This window comes from Gopherus evgoodei, chromosome 11 (genome assembly GCF_007399415.2).
Source record: "Gopherus evgoodei ecotype Sinaloan lineage chromosome 11, rGopEvg1_v1.p, whole genome shotgun sequence".
Lineage (NCBI taxonomy): Eukaryota > Metazoa > Chordata > Testudines > Testudinidae > Gopherus > Gopherus evgoodei.
In genome coordinates, this window is record NC_044332.1 from 38,965,096 (window position 1) to 38,987,190 (window position 22,095).

The 22,095-nt window shown below is 38.6% G+C and overlaps 1 protein-coding gene across 2 annotated transcripts in view; it reads left to right on the forward strand.

Moving 5' to 3' along the window:
* The window catches only part of CIR1 (corepressor interacting with RBPJ, 1), a 46,734-nt gene extending 24,905 nt beyond the window's left edge, over positions 1 to 21,829 (forward strand). For both annotated transcript variants that reach the window (XM_030580046.1, XM_030580047.1), the window contains exons 8-10: positions 16,897 to 17,003; positions 18,535 to 18,620; positions 20,238 to 21,829. In XM_030580046.1, coding sequence (XP_030435906.1) covers positions 16,897 to 17,003; positions 18,535 to 18,620; positions 20,238 to 20,952 — 908 coding nt within the window. In that variant the 3' untranslated portion in view covers positions 20,953 to 21,829. The remainder of the gene's footprint in view (positions 1 to 16,896; positions 17,004 to 18,534; positions 18,621 to 20,237) is intronic.
* Positions 21,830 to 22,095: the final 266 nt, after the last annotated feature.

Genomic DNA, 22,095 nt, shown 5'->3' on the forward strand with positions numbered 1-22,095 from the left:
ACAGTGGTAAATAGGTTGAGGACCATTGTTCTAGACACTAGGGACTAGATTCACAGAAGGACTTAAACACCTAACCGCTGCTTTAAGTGCCTAAAATCTAGAATCAGGCCCCACTGGGATTCGCAAAGCCTCCACTTACCTACCTTCAAATTCTGTAGGCACCTGAACTCACCCGGTGCCCAAATTTTTACAATAAAAGTTCCCTCAGTACCTGTGCATCTGCCTCTGAGCATGCGCACTGCAGCCCCATGCCAGGTGCCTAGGACTCAGAGTGATACGTGAACCAGGGGAAGATACACATTGCTTTTCCTAATGTGCTTGCGATTCCTGATCCAGTAAATGTGCTCGGACCTTGTCTATCTGATTGGATTCTACAGAGAAGCTTATACAAAATGCCAGGGAAGGAGAAGTTGGAGGACCTCCTTCGCAACTTTTAGTGGTTAGGGTGCACACTTGGAATGGGGAGACTCCCAGTGCAAGTTTGCCCTCCATCTGAAGGGTAGGAGAGATTTGAACAAGGATCTGCCGCCTCTCAGGTGAGTGTCCTAGCCACTGGGGTATAAGGTGTTCTCAGTCTCTTCTGGAGAAGCTGTTCCCTTCTGGGTAAATAATTAAAAACATAAAATAAGTATTTGCAGCAGGGAAAGTGGATTCTGGGTTGCCTACCTCCCAGCTGAGTGCTCTAACCACCAAGCTAGAGTTACTGTCGTGCTGGCTATCTGGCCCCATGTTGAAGCTGTTCCACTTTGAATGAATAATGAAAGAATCATTGGGCAAAAGAGAAAATACCAGAGTGACTCTGTAGCCTGGTGGTTTTGCAGTTACATGGGAGGCAGGAAACTCCCAGTTTAAGTCCTCTCTCCAGCAGCTTGAGCAGAGCTAGGTTGGGTAAATCTACATGAGCTGGGAAATGCACCTCCCAGCTCAAATGTAAACATATGTTGGGTTCATGGGAAGATAAGCAATGCCCTGCCTTGTACTGTCTATAGAGTAGATCAGTAGTGTTAACCTGTTTGCAGCCTGCTCCGAAGAAGGATTGAAACATATTACACCCATATAGTTAGCAACCATGTGATAACCATGTTGCTGTGTATGGAATCAATCCATTATAACCTAGTTCTAAAGTCTTTCTTTAAAGTTCTGTAGAGTAGAAGGGCTCTTGAACACAGGACAAATATTTCCTTTCCAGGCCAATTGTGTCAAATAAAGTGGTAGCAACCTATCACTACCAAACTTTTACTGTATGGACATAGGGAAGGTACTTGCCTTATTTAAGAGAAATTTTGAACATTGCACTTAGTCAAATATTCCTCTTTAATTTGTTTCCCAGTAAGGACAAATCTTTGATGACTAGACTACCATGTTAAGATGCCCCATAGCATTAATGGAGGGCTGTCTGTTTTTGTTTCAAATATCATGTTGTTTGAAATGTTAGTTCTATGTCTGATAAAGTCTAAGAGTAAAATTTTTTAAAGGTCCTAAGGCTCCTAAATCTCACTGAAAGCCAAAATTATTTATTTACAATTTAAATATGGCAAAAGTTTTCATTCAGGCGGTGCTGGGTGGATCTTGTTGAAGAGACTAAGGCAGGGGATGAGCAGAACTATAAATGCTATACTTCATGATGATCTGCTGTCAAGCATAATTTCTCACATTTTAGCTATTTCTGATGTCTTGTTGACAGTTTTAGGGTAGCCTACTGCTAGAAGTTTTTTTAAAATTCTACTCACTTTGTTCTTTAGATGTTTAAGAACAGTGCACTTAACTTTTAATTGCCTGTATTGAATTGTGTGTGTGTATATAAATAACTCTTCTAGAATGTTGCTTTTTGTTGAGCTCTAGATGGGACTGTATGATGGAATGGATCACTCGATGATTGCCATGTTCCGTTCATTCCCTCAAGCATCTGGTGCCGGCCACTGTTAGAAGACAAGAGGCTGAGCTAGATGGACCACTAGTCTGACCCAGTATGGCCATTCTTATATTCTTATGTCTAAAAAGACTAATGAGAAATTTCGGGGAGGGGAGTTTAAAAAGGAGAAGAAAAAAAAAAAAGGAAAAGTTGTTTCCTCAGCCCCATCCCCAAAATAGGTGAATGGGAATTTCACATCTCATCCCCAATCCTTCACCCCAGCTGCCCCTTCACAGTAAAATCCCAAAATGCAGCTCCTCTAGCTGAAACTATTTTCAGCCTCAAAGAGTTGCAAGTGAATGAGAAGGAGATTATGACTGTGTGGTCAAGTCATTTAGAATCTGTTTCAGTTTCCCCATCTATGTAAAACTGTGATCCTATTACCTAGCTCATAGGGTTGTTGTGTGGACTAATTCAATAATGTTTGGAAAACATTTTGTACATAAAAAGCACCGTGCAAGTGTGACATATTAAGTTGCAATTCAACAACAATAACTATCATTCCTGTAAAAACTGAAATTGTTTTAATAGTTAACAAAAAAGCATTTGGGCCTTTTGGTAGTGATATGTTAAGGAACCTGCATTGGAATTATCTTCCTCTTTACATACAAACAGACTTGCATTGCCCTTTCGGGCTTGTCATAAACAGATAGTTAAGGGTTAATGTCTCTCTTACCTGTAAAGGGTTAACAAACAGTGAACCTGAAACACCTGACCAGAGGACCAATCAGGAAACAAAATACTTTCAAATCTCAGTGGAGGGAAGCCTTTGTTTGTGTTTTTTGGGTTTTGCTTTGTTCTCTCAGGATCCTGAAAGAGACCAGACGTGCAACCAGGTTTCTTGCCAATCTCCCTGCTACAGTCACTATATATTCAGAATAGTGAGTATTAAGTAGAAAAGGCGGTTATAGTCTTTTGATTGTTTTCTGTATTTGCAAATGTGTATTTTGCTGGACGGATTTTAATTGATATTTGTGCTGGGGGGAGACTTCTTTCTAGTGTTTATAAGCTGGAAGACCCTGTAATAATCCATCTTGATTTTACAGAGATTTCTTACTTTTTTCTTTCTTTTATTAAAAGCTTTTCTCTTTAAAAGACCTGATTAATTTGTTCCCCTTATTAAGGCTCAAAGGAACTGAGTCTGTACTCACCAGGAAATTGGTGGGAGAAGGGAAGGAGGAGTAGGGGAGGAAAGGTGAATTTCCTCTGTGTTTTAGATTCACGGAGCTTGAACCTGTCTATCTCTCCAGGATAGCCCAGGGAGGGAAAGCCTGGGAGGGGGAGAGAAGGGGGAGAAGAAACCTGATTTCTCTGTGTTGTGATTCAAGGAGTTTGAATCACGGTGATCTCCTAGTGTACCCAGGGCGGGAAAGATCTGGGAGGAAGAAAGGAGGGGGAAGGGAAATGGTTAATTCCCCTTTGTTGTGAGACTCAAGGAATTTGGGTCTTGGGGTCCACAGGGAAGGTTTTGGGGGGGACCAGAGTGCCCCAAAACACTATATTTTTGGGTGGTGGCAGCCTATCAGATCTAAGATGGTAATTAAGTTTAGAGGAATTCATGCTGGTACCCCATCTTTTGGACTCTAAGGTTCAGATTGGGGAATTATGCCATGACAGGGCTGGATACTGTATCTGCTCCATGTACAGACCTTCCATTGACTTCAGTGAGAATTCCACATGTGGAATTGCTGCAGGATTAGGCCTCACAGATTAAAGCACATGTCTCCTAATCAGAGTCCTGTTCTGTGAGAGGAGACAACAATTTCTCAAGATCCAAAATGTAGGGCTACGCTGCAGCAAACAGGAAAACAATAACAACCCAGTACAGCGTTAGTTTCGTTTTATTTTTCTTTGCATGCAGACCAGTATACTTATTCAGTTGGTGATTCAAGATTAAAAAAAAACAAAAAAAACCTTTTAAAAAAACCCACCTATTGAATAATATTTCACCAGTGAATAGAGGTTATTTTTGCAATAAGGCAATTTCAGTGGATGTGGTTGGTTATCATGGGATAATCACACCCCTGGGGTACAGCCTTATCTGTAATCTCCCAGGAGTGTAATTATTTCATGATAACTGCACCCCCTGATGTTGCATTATTTCCATTATGAAATTCCTAGTTTGATATATAAAATAACTTACTTTGATCACTGGAAACTGCAAGGTAGTGTTAGAATGTTCCAGCTGTGAGGTTTACAAAGACCAACTATAAGATTTACTACTCCTTTACAAAGTTAAATTAGGCAATCAAAATGCTTCTTCAGGCTAGGCTGATTTAAAAGGTTTTTTACTGATACAAGCATAACTTCTAAGGTTCATAATCAAGATAAGGTAAAAATTATATGCAATACTATACATCAGTTGTGATTACAAATTGGTATTCTGTGTGTATATGTATTTATATTTAATAATTATACCCAAAAGTATAGCTAGCCGCCAAAAGTTTGCTTGATTTTATACAACCCTTGTTTTTCTAATTAGCTACCAGCATCTGTCAATTATTTGTTCTTTTGATGCTTTATGGAGTTCAAACAGCAGTTTTTAATATCTGAATACATCAATGATCTGTTCATAATCCTGGAACTATTTCATAATGTTTTGATATTTGTTCATTCCAAAATGTCACTTACAGAAAGTGGTACACACAGATTTAAAATATGCCATATAAGTTTGGTAATGGAATTTACTTTTAGAGGAACAAGAGGTTATAATAAAACACCAGAGTTAGTTTCATATTTGGATGACTTCAAGGCTGTGGTCATGGCATGTAAAATAAATGAGCATTTAATTCCATTGGAGAAAATGGATGCCTTCACACACCTGCAACAGTGTAATAATATTAAATTTGGAATGAAAATTGTTAGCAATAGTCAGAAGAATCACAACTGGCTCAATATCTTCTAAAAACTTAGAAGCATCACTAGAGAAGTGAAGCTCTGATTGCTTCAGAAAACAGTGAACAATATGGTACTTTTAATACCAATTTTTGTTTCCTAGCAGATAAAAATCAGCATGCAATAGGAAAGCAGAATTTAATTCTGTGCTCTACTTAATCTAGAATAGTCTTTTATTAAGAAAAAGTTGTTTAATGTGACTACCATATGTAAATAGTCATCTGTATTTAGGTACCATCAGAAAATGCATAGAAAATAAAACCCTCCTTAAAGATCTGGAGTTGAGCACTTTGATTGTAAACAGTAGGATCCCAGCAGAATCTTCACTTAGCCTCGGCACCAGTCAGATTTTAGATTAATCCCAAATTCATGCTTCAAAATTCTCAATATTTTGGTTTATGGGCATTAAATACACTTAGATTTTATAAAAGCATGGATTAATTCACTGAAGACATGTTTATCTTTATGTCAGTAAGACCACTTCCTTGTCCCTCAAAAAAGAGAAACCTTGAATAGCCTCCCAAATATAGTCTTTGGCAAAAGCACGACTGATTATATTGGCCTTGTGTCTTGTCAGACCAACTTGGGGGAGAAGTGAGCAATGCAGAGGTTCCCTCATTGAAAATACCATGTCTTTAGCTGTCTCATATTTAAATCAAGGGGGTTGTTAGCTCAAGTGCCTCAGCTGATCTCAGTTGCCATAATATAAAGTAAGGATGGGTAGTCACTCAGGTAACCAGGACTCCGACCCAAGCCAAGCATGACCACTGGTTTAACCTTCTCATTATCTTCATTACTGTTTTGTAAGAGAGCAAATGTTCTCTCTCCCCAAGCCCAACAATTCTCTACTGCTTGATTCTGTTACTGTTTCATTTGTCAGCCCCCTGGATAACTGGTGATACACTGATCGCAGTTTGAAAACAACCAAATATTGATCCTCCTAGCCAAACTATTGCTGTTTATTGCATCCAGAAGCAAATTTGAAGCCAGGGAGAAGAACCACTAAGTGGGCAGCCATGTTTCATATTGGATGAAATCTGAGAGAGGGAGTTAAGGGAAGCTTTGCTGATAAGTAATCGATTCTAGAGATGACATACACATGGATCATCATGGAAAGGTCTGCATCAGAATGGAAAAATCCGTCTCAGAAAGTAGATGAAAATTAGCACTTCTGGCCATAGCTGTTACTTGGCCTTGTAAAAGCAGTCAGAGATCCAGCGGGGCTTCACCTGCCTAGTCTGTGTGTCTTTATGACAAAAGGTGAGCAAATCCCCTCTTTCAAGAAATCAACTCTATCATCTCCTGGATGATTCCCCCAGTCAACTGCCATCTTCTGTGGATTGAGCCTTATCTAGGACCCAATCTCAGATGTACACTGGGAGAGCTCAGCCGCTCCCCTATCCAGGTCTGATATTAAAAAGAAGAACTGAGCGTAATCAGCAGATTGGTGTCATCGCAGCCCAAACGTCCTTGCTATATGAGGGATTTTACTTGCACATTGAACCGGAAACCTAACAGGTTAGAACCTTCAGCACCACATGCAAGAGAATGCTTAGGACAGAGGAGCTATTGCCCGATGTATTGTCTGGGTCTTCTCTGAGAGAATGGAATAGAGGATGGGATTTTCAGAAGTGAGTTAGAAACATATGTCCCATTGACTTGTCCCTACTTGACCCCACAGATATTTCATCTTTGTCCATTGCCAGGAGGAAAATCCTCAGAGTTTCCTCCATAACTTACCCTGGAATCCTTTCAAACTGGTTTTAGATTTGGTTATCAGAATACTCAAGGTATTGGCAAAGCTGTTTGGCTAAAACCTTCACAGTAACCTTCCCCAAAACAAGAAGATTAGATACAGGGCAATTATTGTCAAGATTCTCTGCATCAAGAGCCAGTTTCTTAAACAATAGCCATCTAATAACTGCTTATTGAAGAAATTTTTGGCTTTCTGCTCTCCCCGAAAGAAGCACTGACCAATAATAGAGTCAGTATCATCCCACTCAGTTTAACAACCCATGAGAGACACTGACCCAAACAGAGGCTGTAAACTGAAGTTCATGAAGCACTTTCAGGACCACAAAGGATAAAACTAATTTAAAGTCAAGGATAGAAGATGTTGCACTTACTATTTTCCCCCACAGTGGGTATGAAAATTACTCTATCAAAGTGCATATCTCATCTGAACTCAATCAGTCTTCCCTGTGAAGTAGTAGAAAAATTCTGAGTGAGAAATGCTCAACTCTGTATTAGTGGAGGTAGCCCAGATTCATTAGATTGTCTTGACCTGGAACGTTTCTGCTGACTGGAACTTCATTGTCCTTGTGGTGGAGTGAAAAAGAGCTCGGCTTTTATCTCCATCACAGCCATGATCTAAATTCAAAAATTCTGTCCTGTGATCAAGCTCAGGTTGTAATTTCCACCACTGGTGATAAATTTTCTTTTTTCTCCAATGACGCAAAGGGAGGGGGACATTTGAGAGTATTTAATGGTAGAAACTGAAAAAGTGTGTTCCAAGAAGCTGCTGGGTAGAATAATTCATTGGTTTTTACGGTATACTCCCTCCAAGAATTTTAAAGTCTAGCTAGTTTTCTTTAGTCTCCAAGGACAGACCAATTAAAACAGGTCTTGCACCTCAAACCATGAGCCCTGACCTCCAACCATAGGAAGCAGTGTTCTGGATCTCTTATTCAAACTCCAAAATAAATCCAGTGTGGGGCTAACTCAGCAAAAGCCCACCAGAGAAACAGCCCTTAGTTGTTAAGAGCTCTTGAATCAATCTAGAAGAGTTTGTCTTCATAGTCAATGAAGTCACCCAGAACAGCAAGACTTTGTGACTTCAGATCTGACGATAATATGAACAACTCATTCAGGTGACCTCTACGGCTCAACACTTCTTCCCTTTGCAATCCAGTTCAGGGACTCCTACACTTGCCTATGTAGTTTTTGACCAATAGGATTGTCTAGTTTGTAAACATAAGTTGCAGAGTTCGCATTGAATAGGTAATCTAGTAAATCCTTCTCTTTTCTGTAGAAGTTGCTAGAGGGACTAGGTCTAAAGCTTGACTGATGATAGTCATCTATTTCCCTCTGTGAAATATAAGAGCATGTTCCTAGAATCACTGCTGCATAGGAAGCAAAGTAGAACAGTGCTGTAGGTTTATTCCATCTGAAAAATGCAAATTAGGAAATATTACAGTAGCATGTAGTCTCAGGTACTCTTTGGATAGGAGAGAGTAGACTGCTTGCTTTTGCCAAGCATTATTCCCAAAACAGTGGATTATTCAAAGAATACCATTTCGCAGGTGATTAGTTCTTAATCAGATCTATCAGCATACATCTATGAAGGCTCTATAATGATGGATCTTAGAGTTGTTCCTTTTACATTAAAAATAACACACATTTAAACTAGAAACTGTCCCAAACCAGAACCCCCATTCCAGCTCCCTTCACCTGTGTGAAGTCAGCATTGCCACACCAGTCTGTTTCTAGTTCAGCACTCTGGATCTGTGCAACTTCCATTCCCCAAACTTGAATTTCATGATCCATCTCTAATCTAAACAATTTGTGCTTTGGTAAAATCTGCAATATATGCAAACAACTGGGGTGGACTAAAATGTGGCTAATGTTAGAAAAGTGACTGTAAAAATGACACCTGTTAGCCTATGATCAGTGACTTCTCTGTCAAATTGTCTGTTATGATTCAAAACAAGATTCAGTAAATGCCGCTACTATGCAAGCATAACATGATGTCTGAAAATCAGTTACTGTAATCTGCCTCTGGTGGGAATGAGTTGTGGTTTCACTGCCTCTTACCTCAACACTTTCCATAGGAGTCTAGAATCAAAACTTAGTTGGTAACTTAATTGATTGCATGCAGCAGAATAACTCAGCTTGGTCTTCTGCAGTGCTGACAGAATGAAAGCTTTTGTCAATCAACCAACTAGGCATTACCAGGACAATGCATCAGGAGCAGATAGGAGAAATAACAAAGTGCCATTTTGGTGGTCACTAGTGACCATAAGATTGATTCTGATTCTGTCCATGCTACAGTTTGAACTACTCTAGCAACAGCTATATTTAATTTAATTTTCCACTGCCATTGGGGATAATTTGAAAACCATGCTTTAGACCACTTTAATGTAGGCTTACACTTTAGTCAGCATTATTCTAATAAAAAAGAAATCCCTGCCCACATTTGTTAGTGGAAACCATGATAGCAACTACGATGTGCTAAATACAGTTGTTGGCTGTGTGACTTCAGCCAGAGTGTGGACAGGACCTAAAAGGAAATAGTTTCAGACATAACTTCCAGTCGTCTTGTGTATGAGAAGGGAGGGGCCTAAAAGAGGAACGAGAGAACTTGTAAATTAGACCTGTAGCAAGTAAAATATAGGATTTTTTTTACCTTTGTTTAATAGAGATCATCAGATTGATGCAATTAAATATCCTGAGAAATCTGAGTGCTCTGTTACGGTTGCACTTAGATTGTACTTCAAACAGGACTAAAATCCCTCATTTCACACTTTATTAAGTGAGTTCAGTTTCCATATTTAATACTCTAACTTTTTCTGGGCCAGCTGAATGTCTGTATTTTTTTTTTCTCAAATAGTAACTTTAGCAGAAGAAACATTTCTGAATAAGCCCATTTTGAAATTTCACCTGAAATGTTTTCAGGCTGCACTAACTTTATCACAATTGCCCCAAACTTAGCACATTCATTCACATGACAGCTCAGATGTAGGCCACACTGTATGTTTTAATTTAAAATGTTAGAATTATTTCTATTATTTGCCATAACCGATTGCTTGATTCCCTACAAGGAAAAGCTGATAGAACTGTCGAGTTCCACCAGCTATTTCCATTCTTTGATGCTGCTAGCCTGACTCTGTGATTCACCAGTTAGGCAGGCTGAGCAACCAGGGAAGTATTCTAAGGTACACTGGCGGGGGCAGAGAGCAAAGCAGAGCTATCGGGGTCAATGTAGCTTTGGAGCCCATCTAAGGACATGCTCACAATCTAGGTCTCCCCCCTCTAAGTAACCCTTTACCTATTCCGGTCTCCCTTTGCTTTATACAACAGCATTGTGGGGATCCCAGAAGTGGACAGTGACATTCAGTGGAGGGATAATAGATGTAGGTGGAAGAAGGGCAATAGAGAGCAGGTGTTTTATGGAAGATAAGTCGGACTTGCGCTGAAGAGTTGTTGGGTACCTGAGTCCATGGTCACTCTGACAGGAGACTTGGCTGGAAAAAGCTTCTCCTTGCACATTTATTAGGACCATGAAAATAAGGGTCTTGTGTTGGATCCCTGGATGCATCCTTAACTATGGAGGTTCTTCTGTGTGATTCCATAATGTAATTTTAATTATGCATAAAGCTAAACAGTTTAGCCAATTGTCATCATATAGGGGAAAAAAGTCTGGTACCATTCTGCAATTACCTGCTGCTATATGAGGACAACCGCCTTTATGGCTATACAGACCTTTATAGAAATTTGCAATTTTTATTTCTTAAATGGATGTCTTCAAAAGTTTGTATGTAACTTATCTCTGTTAAGATGTAGATTCCAGACAACAGGCTGTTTGCCCAGTTCAGTAATAGTTTAGGTACTGTAATTGCCTTGTTTCAAGAAGAATAGAAAGTGGCAATGATGAAACAGATCATTGTTTGATGTTATTTTCAGTTTTGCTGATGAATGAATGTTGAGTGACTGTTGAAAAGGGGTCCTAGCAAGCAGCTGTTTTAAAAGGATTTTTATGTCTAACTTTCCATAAACTGGTGACACAGGACGTTTTACACCCAACTTCCATGCCAACTTCCTCCAAAGTGCTCATTTGTATCCAGATTGTTTTATGTGGTTTGAGGAGTTGCTGATGTCAGTCTCTGGTACACAAACATCAAATATATTTTAAATTGCTGATTTAAATGCAACTTTTCCAAGTTGATGATCACTAAGAATGGCCTAATTCAGATGTAATTGGATCAAGTTGCATGACTCCAAAATAGCTTTTATACTGGACTTGTCCAAAGATCTTGGGGGAAGATGTTGCAAGGAGGAGTGAGCGAAGCTCGCCAACCATAAGAATCAAGGGTAAAGCTGACACCCCTAGTCTTTCAGGTCAGCAAACTACCTGAGGGATAAGAGTGATGTTCCAGATCCTATAAGGCCAGCAACTTTGACGAGAGGAAGTCACAAGCACCAACAAAGAGGCCACTCCAGCCTTTGATCAGTCTCCCTGCACCCAAAGAAGGTCTCCTAGCGAGAAGCACTGTGCTAGCAAAATATCACTGTTTGGCTCCTTAACTGTAGATTCAGCTCCTACTCAGAGAGTCAGATATCCCATAAAGTCCACATGGGGAAGGTGTCTGGAAACAGCCGTAACTTTTTGTCTCATGAAATTACTCATTAAAGTGTGGTTGAAGTTTAAAAATCCTGAGACTTGAGATTGTCACTGGTAACTTCTGGTAGTTTCAAACTTTTCCTTATCAAGAGTGTGTTGTTAAAGTCTGTATTCTAATATCTCCAGGCAGGAGTGTGTGAGGGGGAAGGGCAGAAAGGGTTAGCCAGCTCACAGAAATTTAAAATCTAAGGAGGAAGCTTTTTAATTAACTCTGGGATTGTGTTCCAGACACTAGAGAATAATTTGCTTTCAGCATTAAGCTTCTTAACCATTCAAATTATAAACCTGATAGACATTGGTTAAATTATTTAGTTGGGATTTATAACTATAAACAGCCACCTTCTCAGATTATGTCTTAGAATTTGTAAGGATTGATGGTTTAATTGCAGTCCATTATTGAGGCCAATTTGTTGATTTTGATATTGATTTGATAGTTGTGTTGCTTTTTTTTTTCTTACGTATTATTGTAGCTCCCAGGAACCCCCTAGTCATGGACCAGGACTCCGTTGTGCTAGGCACTGTAAAAACATAGGTCCTAATTCATTTAATATTATTAATAGTAGTTTAGTTTTGGTTACATTTTATTTTTGTGTTTTCAGTAAAATTTATAAAACTGATACTGAGTCTCTCAATTCTTTCAATTAGCAACATGTGTCCAGAACCTTTGAGGACCTGGCTGGATACCTGCCAGTCAACCCAAAAGCCTGACAAGCTCCACTTAATTAGCCTTTGGTTCTCACAGCTACAAATTACTAAATAAATACACCACCAGCACCTGAACTAGAACCAAGTCTACAGATCCAAAAAACATAGGTCTCTACCTTTTTTAAGACAGAAAAATCTCTCCATTACCTGGCAACTACAGAGAGGATTCTTATACTCACTCTAACCAGCCATTATTGGGTGACATACTCATTGTGAATGGGTGAGGTACCTACACCATTCCCCCACACAACATAGTAAACATGCACAGCAGGGGCTTGTTGAGAATTTATGCCTGTTCCTGGGGTATGCTTTTATTCTGCAGCTTTAGAAACCTAACATATGTAAGAAAACTTCAAGGCTGGACGCTAATTACAGTTTTCCATTAACCCTCACTCAAGCTTCTTTTCACTGTTTTATCCCCAGGGTTTCTCTCTACAAGATTTCCTGTCCTCTTCATAGCTCTGTCATTTTTAAGAATAACTCAGCTTTCTTTTTTTCTTCCTTAGTTGGTTCTAATGAAATTCACCTCATCTAGCTACACGGCTAAATCAGCAAAATAGTTCTGCATTTCCATCCAAGGTCATAACATCTGGCATCCTGTTTCACTCTGTCATACACATGCTATGTAACCTTTCATTAGAAATACAACCATCGTTAGTAACATTTTATAGTTTTAGAGCAATTTCTTCAAATATAGGCTGAGCACAAGTTTGCAGTAGATTTAAATATATGGGAAATTTCAAGGGGTACTAACCAGACATTTCTGAGCTAATGGAATCTAGAACACTGTTACGCTTGTCAAAATTCCAAATGAATAATTTTTTTACAGACTTATAACTATTTGACCAGTTTTCTTCAAAGTTTGCAGAAGATTCTCCTTTGTCTTCAGAGCAAACATGTCAATTTCAGGTCAAACCAGTTTCGCTCACCAGAATTATGTGGCGTCTCGAAATAAGGATCATGTTTATTTTATATGTTTCAATATATACAGACTAAAAAAGGGAACCTTTCCGTATGCTGTAGGCACCTTTGATGTAACTTCAATGTAACATACCTATAGGTCTAATGTTGCTTACCTCCTTTAAGCACTTATAATTATAGTAAACCTGGTTCCAACCTAAAGTATTACAGATTGGTGGAGCTATAACCATGTCTCCATAATTTTTTTTAAAAACCAAAAAAAGAAATTGTCTAAATCTCTTACTAGTTTAATTCATTTTCTTTTCAGGTTTGCCTTCTGCTGGTTCTTATTTTTCCCAGCAAACTTCATAACTTGCTGAATACAACTAGTTTTCTCATGCTTTTGGAGAACAGAGATGTTCAAATACAGTTTGGGGTTTGTCCGATTCTGAGCAGTCACTGAAGTAACAAATCTGGCCTTAAATTTCAACCAAAGTCAATTGGAGCTTTGTACAAAAATCAGTAGTAAGATACATTCCCATAAGCTTTTTATGGAAAGAAGAAGAAAATAGTGTGCTTTCTTTTCAATTATTATATGCAAAGAAGGCCAGAGAGATATTTTAAAACTAAAGAAGTTTATTCCTGGAAGACTCTGGCCCCAGTTCTCAGCTGTACCTCTCTACACCCTGGGGAATTCTGCACCAAAACATTCAAAATTCTGTGCACAATATTTGAAAAACTCTGCAAAATTCTGCCACTTTTATGTGCAAAATAACACAATATAATCACACTGGTTTCAAATATTTTGGTAATTTATTTCAAAATACCTGTCAGCATGTATGTCTGTTATAGTACAGACAAAAAAGATGCAAGTAATGTTTTTTTGACAAATAGATTCCTTGCTAGGCATATTAATACAGGACTTTGAGTAATTCATTTGAACTATAATACAGAAACATATTTCCTGCACTCCTCAGAAGCAGTGCAAAGGCTTGGAGGAGTCGGGGGTAATGAAGGAGCTGAGGGAGCGGGAAGGACCGTGGGAGTGAACCTGGAGAGTTGCTTGGTGTGGGTGGGAGAAGTATGGAACAGGATTTTTTGGGGGGAGAAAGGAGGAATTATTAGGTAGTTGGGGAGCCTCCCCCCATCCCAAGCCTCTCCCATTCAGTCAGGCACATCTGCACATGTCCCTGAACCCCTGCACCCTCTATTGGCCCTGTCGCACCCCTCCCATTCAGTGCCTGACTCAGTGCTGTCACCCCATTAGCTCATGAGTGCATTCCCCATCTGTTCCCCCCCATTAGTCCTTCTGAAACCCAGCCTCGGATCCCCCAGCAGCCCTGTGTGCCCCACTCTGTCTGTCCTAACTTGGCTCCGCGGGCAGGATGCTGTGATGAAAGCAGCCAGCTGCTGGCTCTTCTGGGGCCACAGCGACCTGTGGTGGGTGAAAGGTAGAACTTCAGCACTTCTTGGGCACAATGTATTTTTTGCTGGAAATTTTTTTTTGCACCAGACATGAATTCTGCATGTGTGCAATGGTGTGAAGGTCCCCCAGGAGGAGTACTTAGAAGGCACAACCTACGCAAAGAGATCAAGGAGATCAGAGTGAAAGGGGGCTGTAATTCTCTGTTGCACTTCTCAGATCCTGAACATATCTGTAGCATAAGATAGCTACGCCCAAAAGACTACTCTGATTAATGACAATTTTGAACTACCTCCTATGGGCCACTCTGCCAGTCTAGAGAATAGTTGGAGTGCTTTGAGCTCAGCCACATCTCTGCCCCCCATCTCTGACATGCCCCTGTGCCATAGGCATCATGCTACCAGGTCTCTGCTGCCAGAAAAGCCGCTTAAGAAGGATATTCCTTGGAGGAGTCAGGTAAACCAGTTCTATGGCCACTTCACAGCAACTGAGCCAACAAAAACAGAGCTATAGCAGGCTGCTTTATGGATGGCTAGGTAATTAAAAAATCATGATATCACAAGCACCAAAAGAATTACGGTGATATTTAGTCAGATTGTTCAAAACTGGATTTTTTGCCCTTTTTCTTTTTTCCCTTAACACCTATTTAACTTCAAATACCAGGTGAGGAATTGAGAGAAGAGAGCTCTTTGCAAGAGGCTGAATAGCCCTATGTAGCCTGTGAATGAATGGATGGCTCAGAGAGCTCCCACTCTAGCTCATTAGTTCTCCAGCAAAAATAGGAAAGACAAAGATTTGAAATTGCTGACATTTCTACAGCAAAAGAAGAGAAACGGAAAAAAATCTTAAGAATCTTTCAGACTTTTTTATATAATAAAAAACAAAATAGCACGTGCATATATTCTCTCCCCACCCCCCCTTTGGGGAAAATTTGCACACGTTACCTATATTTGCTGTGCCTCAGTTTCTCCCATCTGACTGGGGATAATTGGTTTTAATTCATTAATGTGTGTAAAATGTTGTGAGATCCTGAAGAAGGCAGGAGTTCTAGATTTACTATTTTATTCTGTCACTTGGTGTATCTGTTCCATAGCAACATTTCATATTTGCTAGCTTAGAAGTGTCCTTCTGGGCTTTAGTCTGATTAAACATTTTGATTTCTCTGCTATGATGAAATTTGCCATCTGTCTTTTCACATCCGTTGCCCTGGTGTGTCTGCCTTTCTCTCCCTCATTCTGAGGTCACTGTTTCGCCCCGTTTAGGCTATTGTAATGCCCTTTTTGTTTGTTTCCCTGTATGCATCATTAAAACTTCAGCTGGTACCAAATTCTGTTGCTAGGTTTCCATCTGGTATAAGCAGGTACCAGGATAATGCATCAGAAGCAGATATGGATAAGCAGAGCAAGGTTACAGCAGCAGTTTTGACTCTGTAACACTCTCCCTGCCTGTCACATTCAGAATTAGACTCAAGATGCTGCTCTTGACCTATAAATCCCTTCTGAATCTTGACCAGATTATGCTCTCTCTGGTCTGCTCACATCTACCCCTCCTAGGGCTGGCTCTGAGGTCATCATCTGCTGGCCCATTTGTCTCACTGGCACCTAATTATGCTGCAGAGTATGTCTGCCATTTCAGGTATTACATCTCTCTGAAAATGCCAGTCAAAAGGTATCCAGCATAGACAGCATTTCAGACAAAATTGAAGAGTAATATCTTTCCTCTTTGCATCCAATCGTTAATCTGGCATTATAGATTGTATAATTAAAATATATTACATTATTAGTAAATTTCTTTAAGGTTTGATGGCATACTGAGATGCTACATATGTTGAATTACTGGTGAATGGCCTGTATCAGTATGATTCACCTACCTTTTACCTAAATAAATTATAACAGCTCTTTCACAGGCAATAGTTATATGTTTTGTTTGCGGATGTACATAGCCTTTTTAGTATTGCATAGTTGCCCTGGCTCTGATCTGTACAGTGACAAGTATGCACAGAAATGCTGAGGAGTTAGAATTTACACTGATGTTTCCCACCTCTCCACAGTTAGTATTTAAAACTAAAAAACAAAACAAAGAAAAAGTAAACAAGGTGATCAGTACATGCATATTATGTAACTCTGGTCTTGATTATATTTTAGAAGAAAAACAGTCTTTGGTACAGGGCGTTCCTTAAAAATTATTTCAGAGAAGTCCAATTACTAAATCATAAAAATATATGGGAAAGTTTTAAAATGTGTATTGTACGATTATGAAAAATGCTACAATGTCCTCTTAAAAGTGTGGTTTCTTATTGTTTTTGGAGGGAGGAAGCATTAAAAAATCTTGAAGTTAATATGGGTGTTCTAGGCTTCCTATATTTTTTGTACTACAGTCAAAAGCATACAACCAGACAATACCTAAATATATTATTTTCAACATGACAAAGTTACATAAGAGAATCCCCTTGCACTTAAAGAAAAATGCAATTATTTTCTATTCTGAATCTCCAGACTGCTGTTTTAGAAAATCCTATCTGATTATTTGCTCAGCAGAAGATTATTGAGTTGATTTAGCTGTGATTTTACTTAACAAAGCTTCAACTGAATTCCTACTGTGGAGTCCAAAAAAGGTAGAGAGATATAAATGATACATTCAAACTGTGATTTTTGTGAACAGGGCCATCAATGCACCCCTCAGAGCTAATAGCGGAGATGAGAAACAGTGGGTTTGCACTGAAACAAAATGTACTGGGGAGAAACTTGACCGCAAATGATCCATCACAGGTAATGATCTTTTTATCAGTAAGCTGAAAATGTCTGTAAATCTAAATGTGATTGCTTGTGAATTGCGACTTAACATTTTTCCAATATGCATATCCATAGGAAAGCTGGATAGATCCAGCAGTGGAAAATATCTTGAAACTTATTGTGTTTTGCTGCTTAGTTTTAGCCAAAGTGACAAATCTGAAATTATTTTTTTTAAGGCCACAGTTTAATAAATTAAATATCTTCCCCGGATGACTAGAAATTGAATATCATCTCAGAGGGGATGATTTGGGCACCTGCAACATACGTCTGATGTGATACTTGCTGCCTGCAGCCTTACCCCGGAACTGGCTTTGGATGAAACCAGAGGAAAGCATGCAAAAAATAACTCTCTGTTTAAAGCTTTTTATCTTAATTTATTTGTATTATATAATTTTATTTACAAGACTTTAAATATATAATTGTATTTATTTAGACTTTCACATAGTGCCTATTCCAGATTTGTAGGTGCTTTAACAAAAATGTAAAATACGCAATTTATATACACTATCCAAAATAGCAAGCCCACCATAAGGCAACTTCACTCATATAGCAAGATAACTGGACCACCAGGGGTTGGGGATCGGGACTTGCAGGGCAGGGACTGGGCCCTACCTCGCAATCCTTCCTAAAAAGCCTGAGTAAACAGACAATTGCTTATGTCCTTTTTTATGCACATAAGCAGCATTCTTTGCCTTTACAGGAAATTATGTACTCAAGAGACAGTCTAGTTTATGGGATTAGTGTTAAATGTGTTGCAAAGTTCTCACTAGTTTTTTAAGAAAAGTCACATATGGAGAACTTCTGTCCTAGTTTCTGCCCTGTCATTGCTTATGTGTTATTAAAATTAAAAATGTGAAGAGTGAGAAATTGGGTATTCCAGATGCATATAATTTGAAAGGAAGGGGGGGGTCTTAAAATTTCTTAATTTAAATCTGACCTAATTTTTAATATTGTTGTTGTTGTGGGTAGAAAATACAATTGCAACATATTGTACTTGTATAGCACTTTACAGATGATAATTTAAGCATCATGACACACTTGTGAGGTGGATGGGTATAAGCAAGATAGTAAGTTAATGAGTAAGCTAATGTAGAAAAAGGCTAAGTCACTTGCCTAAATTTCTTTGTGACTCAGTGGGACTTGCAGTCTCCCATCCACCAACCAATGCTTCCATCTCTTACACTAGACAGAACTCAGGAAAGCTTTCCCTAAATGACTTAGCCTGTGGAAACATTATAGTGTTCACGTTATGGTGCTATATGGTTCCTGTACTCTGGCACCCAACTCCTTTTAAACCCAGTATAGATTCCCTTTTTGTAGCAAGCTAACTGCTTATCTTCCCAAGGTTGCTATATAGGGGGTGTATGTGTGTGTGTTTATATACATAAAATCAAATTCTTACACACCTTTTAATGTTCATAATATTTTAATACAGGAATCATGAATTTGAAATGTCACCTTATTTTTATGTAAGGATATGGTATCTTATTACTTTTTCTCTTCATAGGAATTTGTCGCAAGTGAAGGAGATGATGACCCAGAAGTTGAATTTTTAAAATCACTGTCAACTAAACAAAAACAGAAACTTCTGAGGTAATTTTATTGCAGTTGCATGGCACCTACTCCTATGAGTTTAGCAATATAGCCAATAGCTTTTAACTACAGTTTTCCATCTACTAAAAATCAATTTAGATTAATCTACACTTGACTACTACACTTTGTATTATGCAGCATGTTTATCCATCGTTTTGTAATCCAATTGTAATGCAGTTTTAATGGCTTTGTTTTCATTTTCATTTTACTTAACTGTGAATGCTGTGACACACACACTAACATTGTATATGCATTGGATCATAGAGGACAATGTCAGTTGCTATTTTAAATTATTATTTTACATTCCATAGTTTACCATGCCCTCTTCCAGGATTGAAAATTAAATTCTTTACTTGTTGATTTTGCACTTGGCAAAGCTTGACATATTTCCTTTGTTCTAAGGGGCTACACTTAACCTGTCTTCTGTGCATCAGCATCAATGGTGGTGTTACAGTTTACCATAGCCCTAGGATTAGGGTTAGCCAGCAGAGGGAGCGCAGGATATTTTTGTGGTTCCCAGACAAAGTCTGTATTTTCTCTGCTGCTGCCTTGTTGCTTTCATATGCTTAAGGGGAAAGGAGGTTTTACATTTCTTCTCTAATTTTCTCTGTCCTTATTAACCAATTTTGAATCACTGGCTGATAAAACCACACATATTTAAATATAATAATCTAAAGAAAAGTTAAAAGAGCACTCTGTGAGCATTGTGAGGTCCAAAAATGTAATTAACTTTAAGGAAGGAAAACAGTTTACGCTATTTATGAAGGATAATTGTGTGTGTGTGTGTGTGTGTGTGTATAGAGAGAGAGAGAGAGAGAGATTCAATAATTTAACCTTGGATAATTTTGTTTGGTTTTCTAAAGTCCCAAGCATACTGTTTAAATTACCGTATATTTTTAAATGCTCCAATTTAGCTAAGTGTTTATGTCCTCAGTGATTTTAAACTTCTTAATTTGTTTTAAATCCAATGAAGGCAGTCTAGGTAGCATGTCAAAATTTAGTGGCTGACTCATGGATAAGAATTAGCAAAATAGTGACCAAGGGCTTAAAATTACAAAACTGGACAAAAGCAGTTGAAATGAAAATGAGTGTGTTTGCTTGCCTGATAGAACAGTGTACTGTTGACTAGACATTTTACCCCTCCATTGATGACTGAATAGATGATAGAGTTCTCTAGAAAGCTGTTAACATTGGGGGAGATTTTTAAAGGCACATATAGCAGATAGCTCCTAACTTCCATTGAGTGTCATTGGCAGTTGGGCAGCTAACTGCTATTTCTGCCACTGAAAATTTTTCTTGTTATATTACAGAATCAAACTGGTTGCACTACCAGTTGTAAGGCCCAGTTCGCATTTCTTACCCTCACCTTCCTAAATTTGGTCCATTAGAAATTACTTCTTTGTACAGTAATTCTGAGGGAGGGCTACAGGGGAACTACATTTTAAATACTCAGTTTAGTTTGAGATCAGAAATTTAAAAATTAAAAGTTCAGCACACTTTGTAAGAAACTGTTGCATGTTTACTGCGTAATATCATCTTAAGTATTGACCGCCCACAAAGGCAGTGGTGCTACATTTTTAAATGCTTGATTATTCATTTTTATTTTCAAAATAAAAGGAAATTGGATCGTCTGGAGAAGAAAAAGAAGAAAGATAGAAAGAAGAAAAAGCAGCAAAAGAAGAAAAGCAAACGTAAACACAAGAAACATAAAATCAGCTCCTCTTCCTCCTCCTCCAGTGAGACTTCAGTAAGCAGCAGTGATAGTGAGACTGACAGCAAAGCCATACAAAAGAAAATGTATTCTAAGAAAGGAAAAAAAGACAAGTTTTCAGAAGCTAACAGCAGTGATTCAGAAGGGAAGGCAAAGACTAAGAAGGAAAAACTTTATGATGAACCCTCCAGTAGTCACAGTAACAAGGACAAAGACAGGGAAAAGCATAGACTTTTAAAACAAGATAGTTCGGGGGAGAACAACAAATGGAGCTCCTATGAGAGTGAAAGAAAGTCCCAAAGCAGAAACCAGAGCACAGACAAGAAAGAAACTGAAAGAAATGAGAGGGATAGCAGAAGCCAAAACAAGGATGAGAGGAGTGGGAGAAGCTCTTGCACAAGTCACAGCAATTACAGGCAAAGGCAGATAAGAAGACAACCAAGTCGAAGCCCCAGTGAAGAGTGGCACAGGAAAAATGAAACCAGAAGCCACAGCACAGATGTATACAGAGAGAAGAAATGCAGAGAGAGCTGTGGAGACAAGTGCAATAAAGTGGACCATAAGGAAAGAGGCAGAAACAGCAGAAGTAGAAGCAGAGAGAGAGACAGAAAATATAGATAGTGTGGTGGGTGACAGGTGCAAACACATCTTCCTTTTCGTTGAATACCTTTTAACCAAGGCTCAGTCGTGCATTGCTTTCTTTCTAAGAAGTCACTTTTTATTTTCCATTTCTTATAAATTGTCATGTCCTACAAAACAGCATCAACTCCATTCATGATTTGGGGATATTTGTATGTATAAATATTATGGTATTTTTGTAGAAATATTTTTGTTGGTGAAGGTTTCTTGTATTTGTGTAACAAGCCCTAGACTATTTGTAAATTATACTTCCTTTGTTCAGAAATATTTGTAAAATACCAGTACATGATGTGTTACCATTCTGTAGAGTATTATTTCTTCTTGCTTATGAGATGTAACAATTTTGGAGGGGCAGGGGGTAATTTTGGAAGAGTCCCAGGATTTCCATAATGATGCCAAACATTATTTGACATAGTTCAGGATAAAAATCACTGCTTCAGACCTCAGATTAGACTATTTTTGTACTGAAACTTTTTCAGAGGTTTCACATGAGGGCAATTTCACGTGTTAAAACAACACAGATATAGTTCCACATAAGTGTATAGCCAACATTTTTTGACCTCCTGCAGTGTCTAACTTAATCAGGGCTATCTAAGCATCTTGAACCCCTGTAGGTATGTGCCAGTACAGTGTTGTTATTGTTCAAGAATTTCTCAAGAGATGAAAAGAATATTCACCCTTTCAGCTGTTTCCAAGATATCTCGTGCAATAGAAAGTTAAGGCAAATGCTCATTCTTATGTTGTCAGTTTGACTTTTATTTTTTCTTAACAGTTGTGGGATTTTCCCCCTCATATGCCATGAGGATTAATTATTATACCTTAATAAACTTACTTTCAATAAACAGTATGAATTGCCTAATTTTCCAGAGCCCTAAGTCATTTCAAGGCATAGGCAGGAAAAAATCACATGCTTTTTTGCTGCAAAGAGAATGGTGTCTTTACAGTTTTTAAGAACATGGAAAATGCTTTAGTTAGCAGTGAAATGGTAAAATGATGCAATCAGACTCAGGCAAGCAAGTTTTTCCCCTCTTGACTACAAATGGAGGGTTGTGGTTCTTTAACTGTCTCACCTGCACATCTTAAAACTGCCAGGCAGAAGTTTTTAATATCATATGGAGTTAAAAT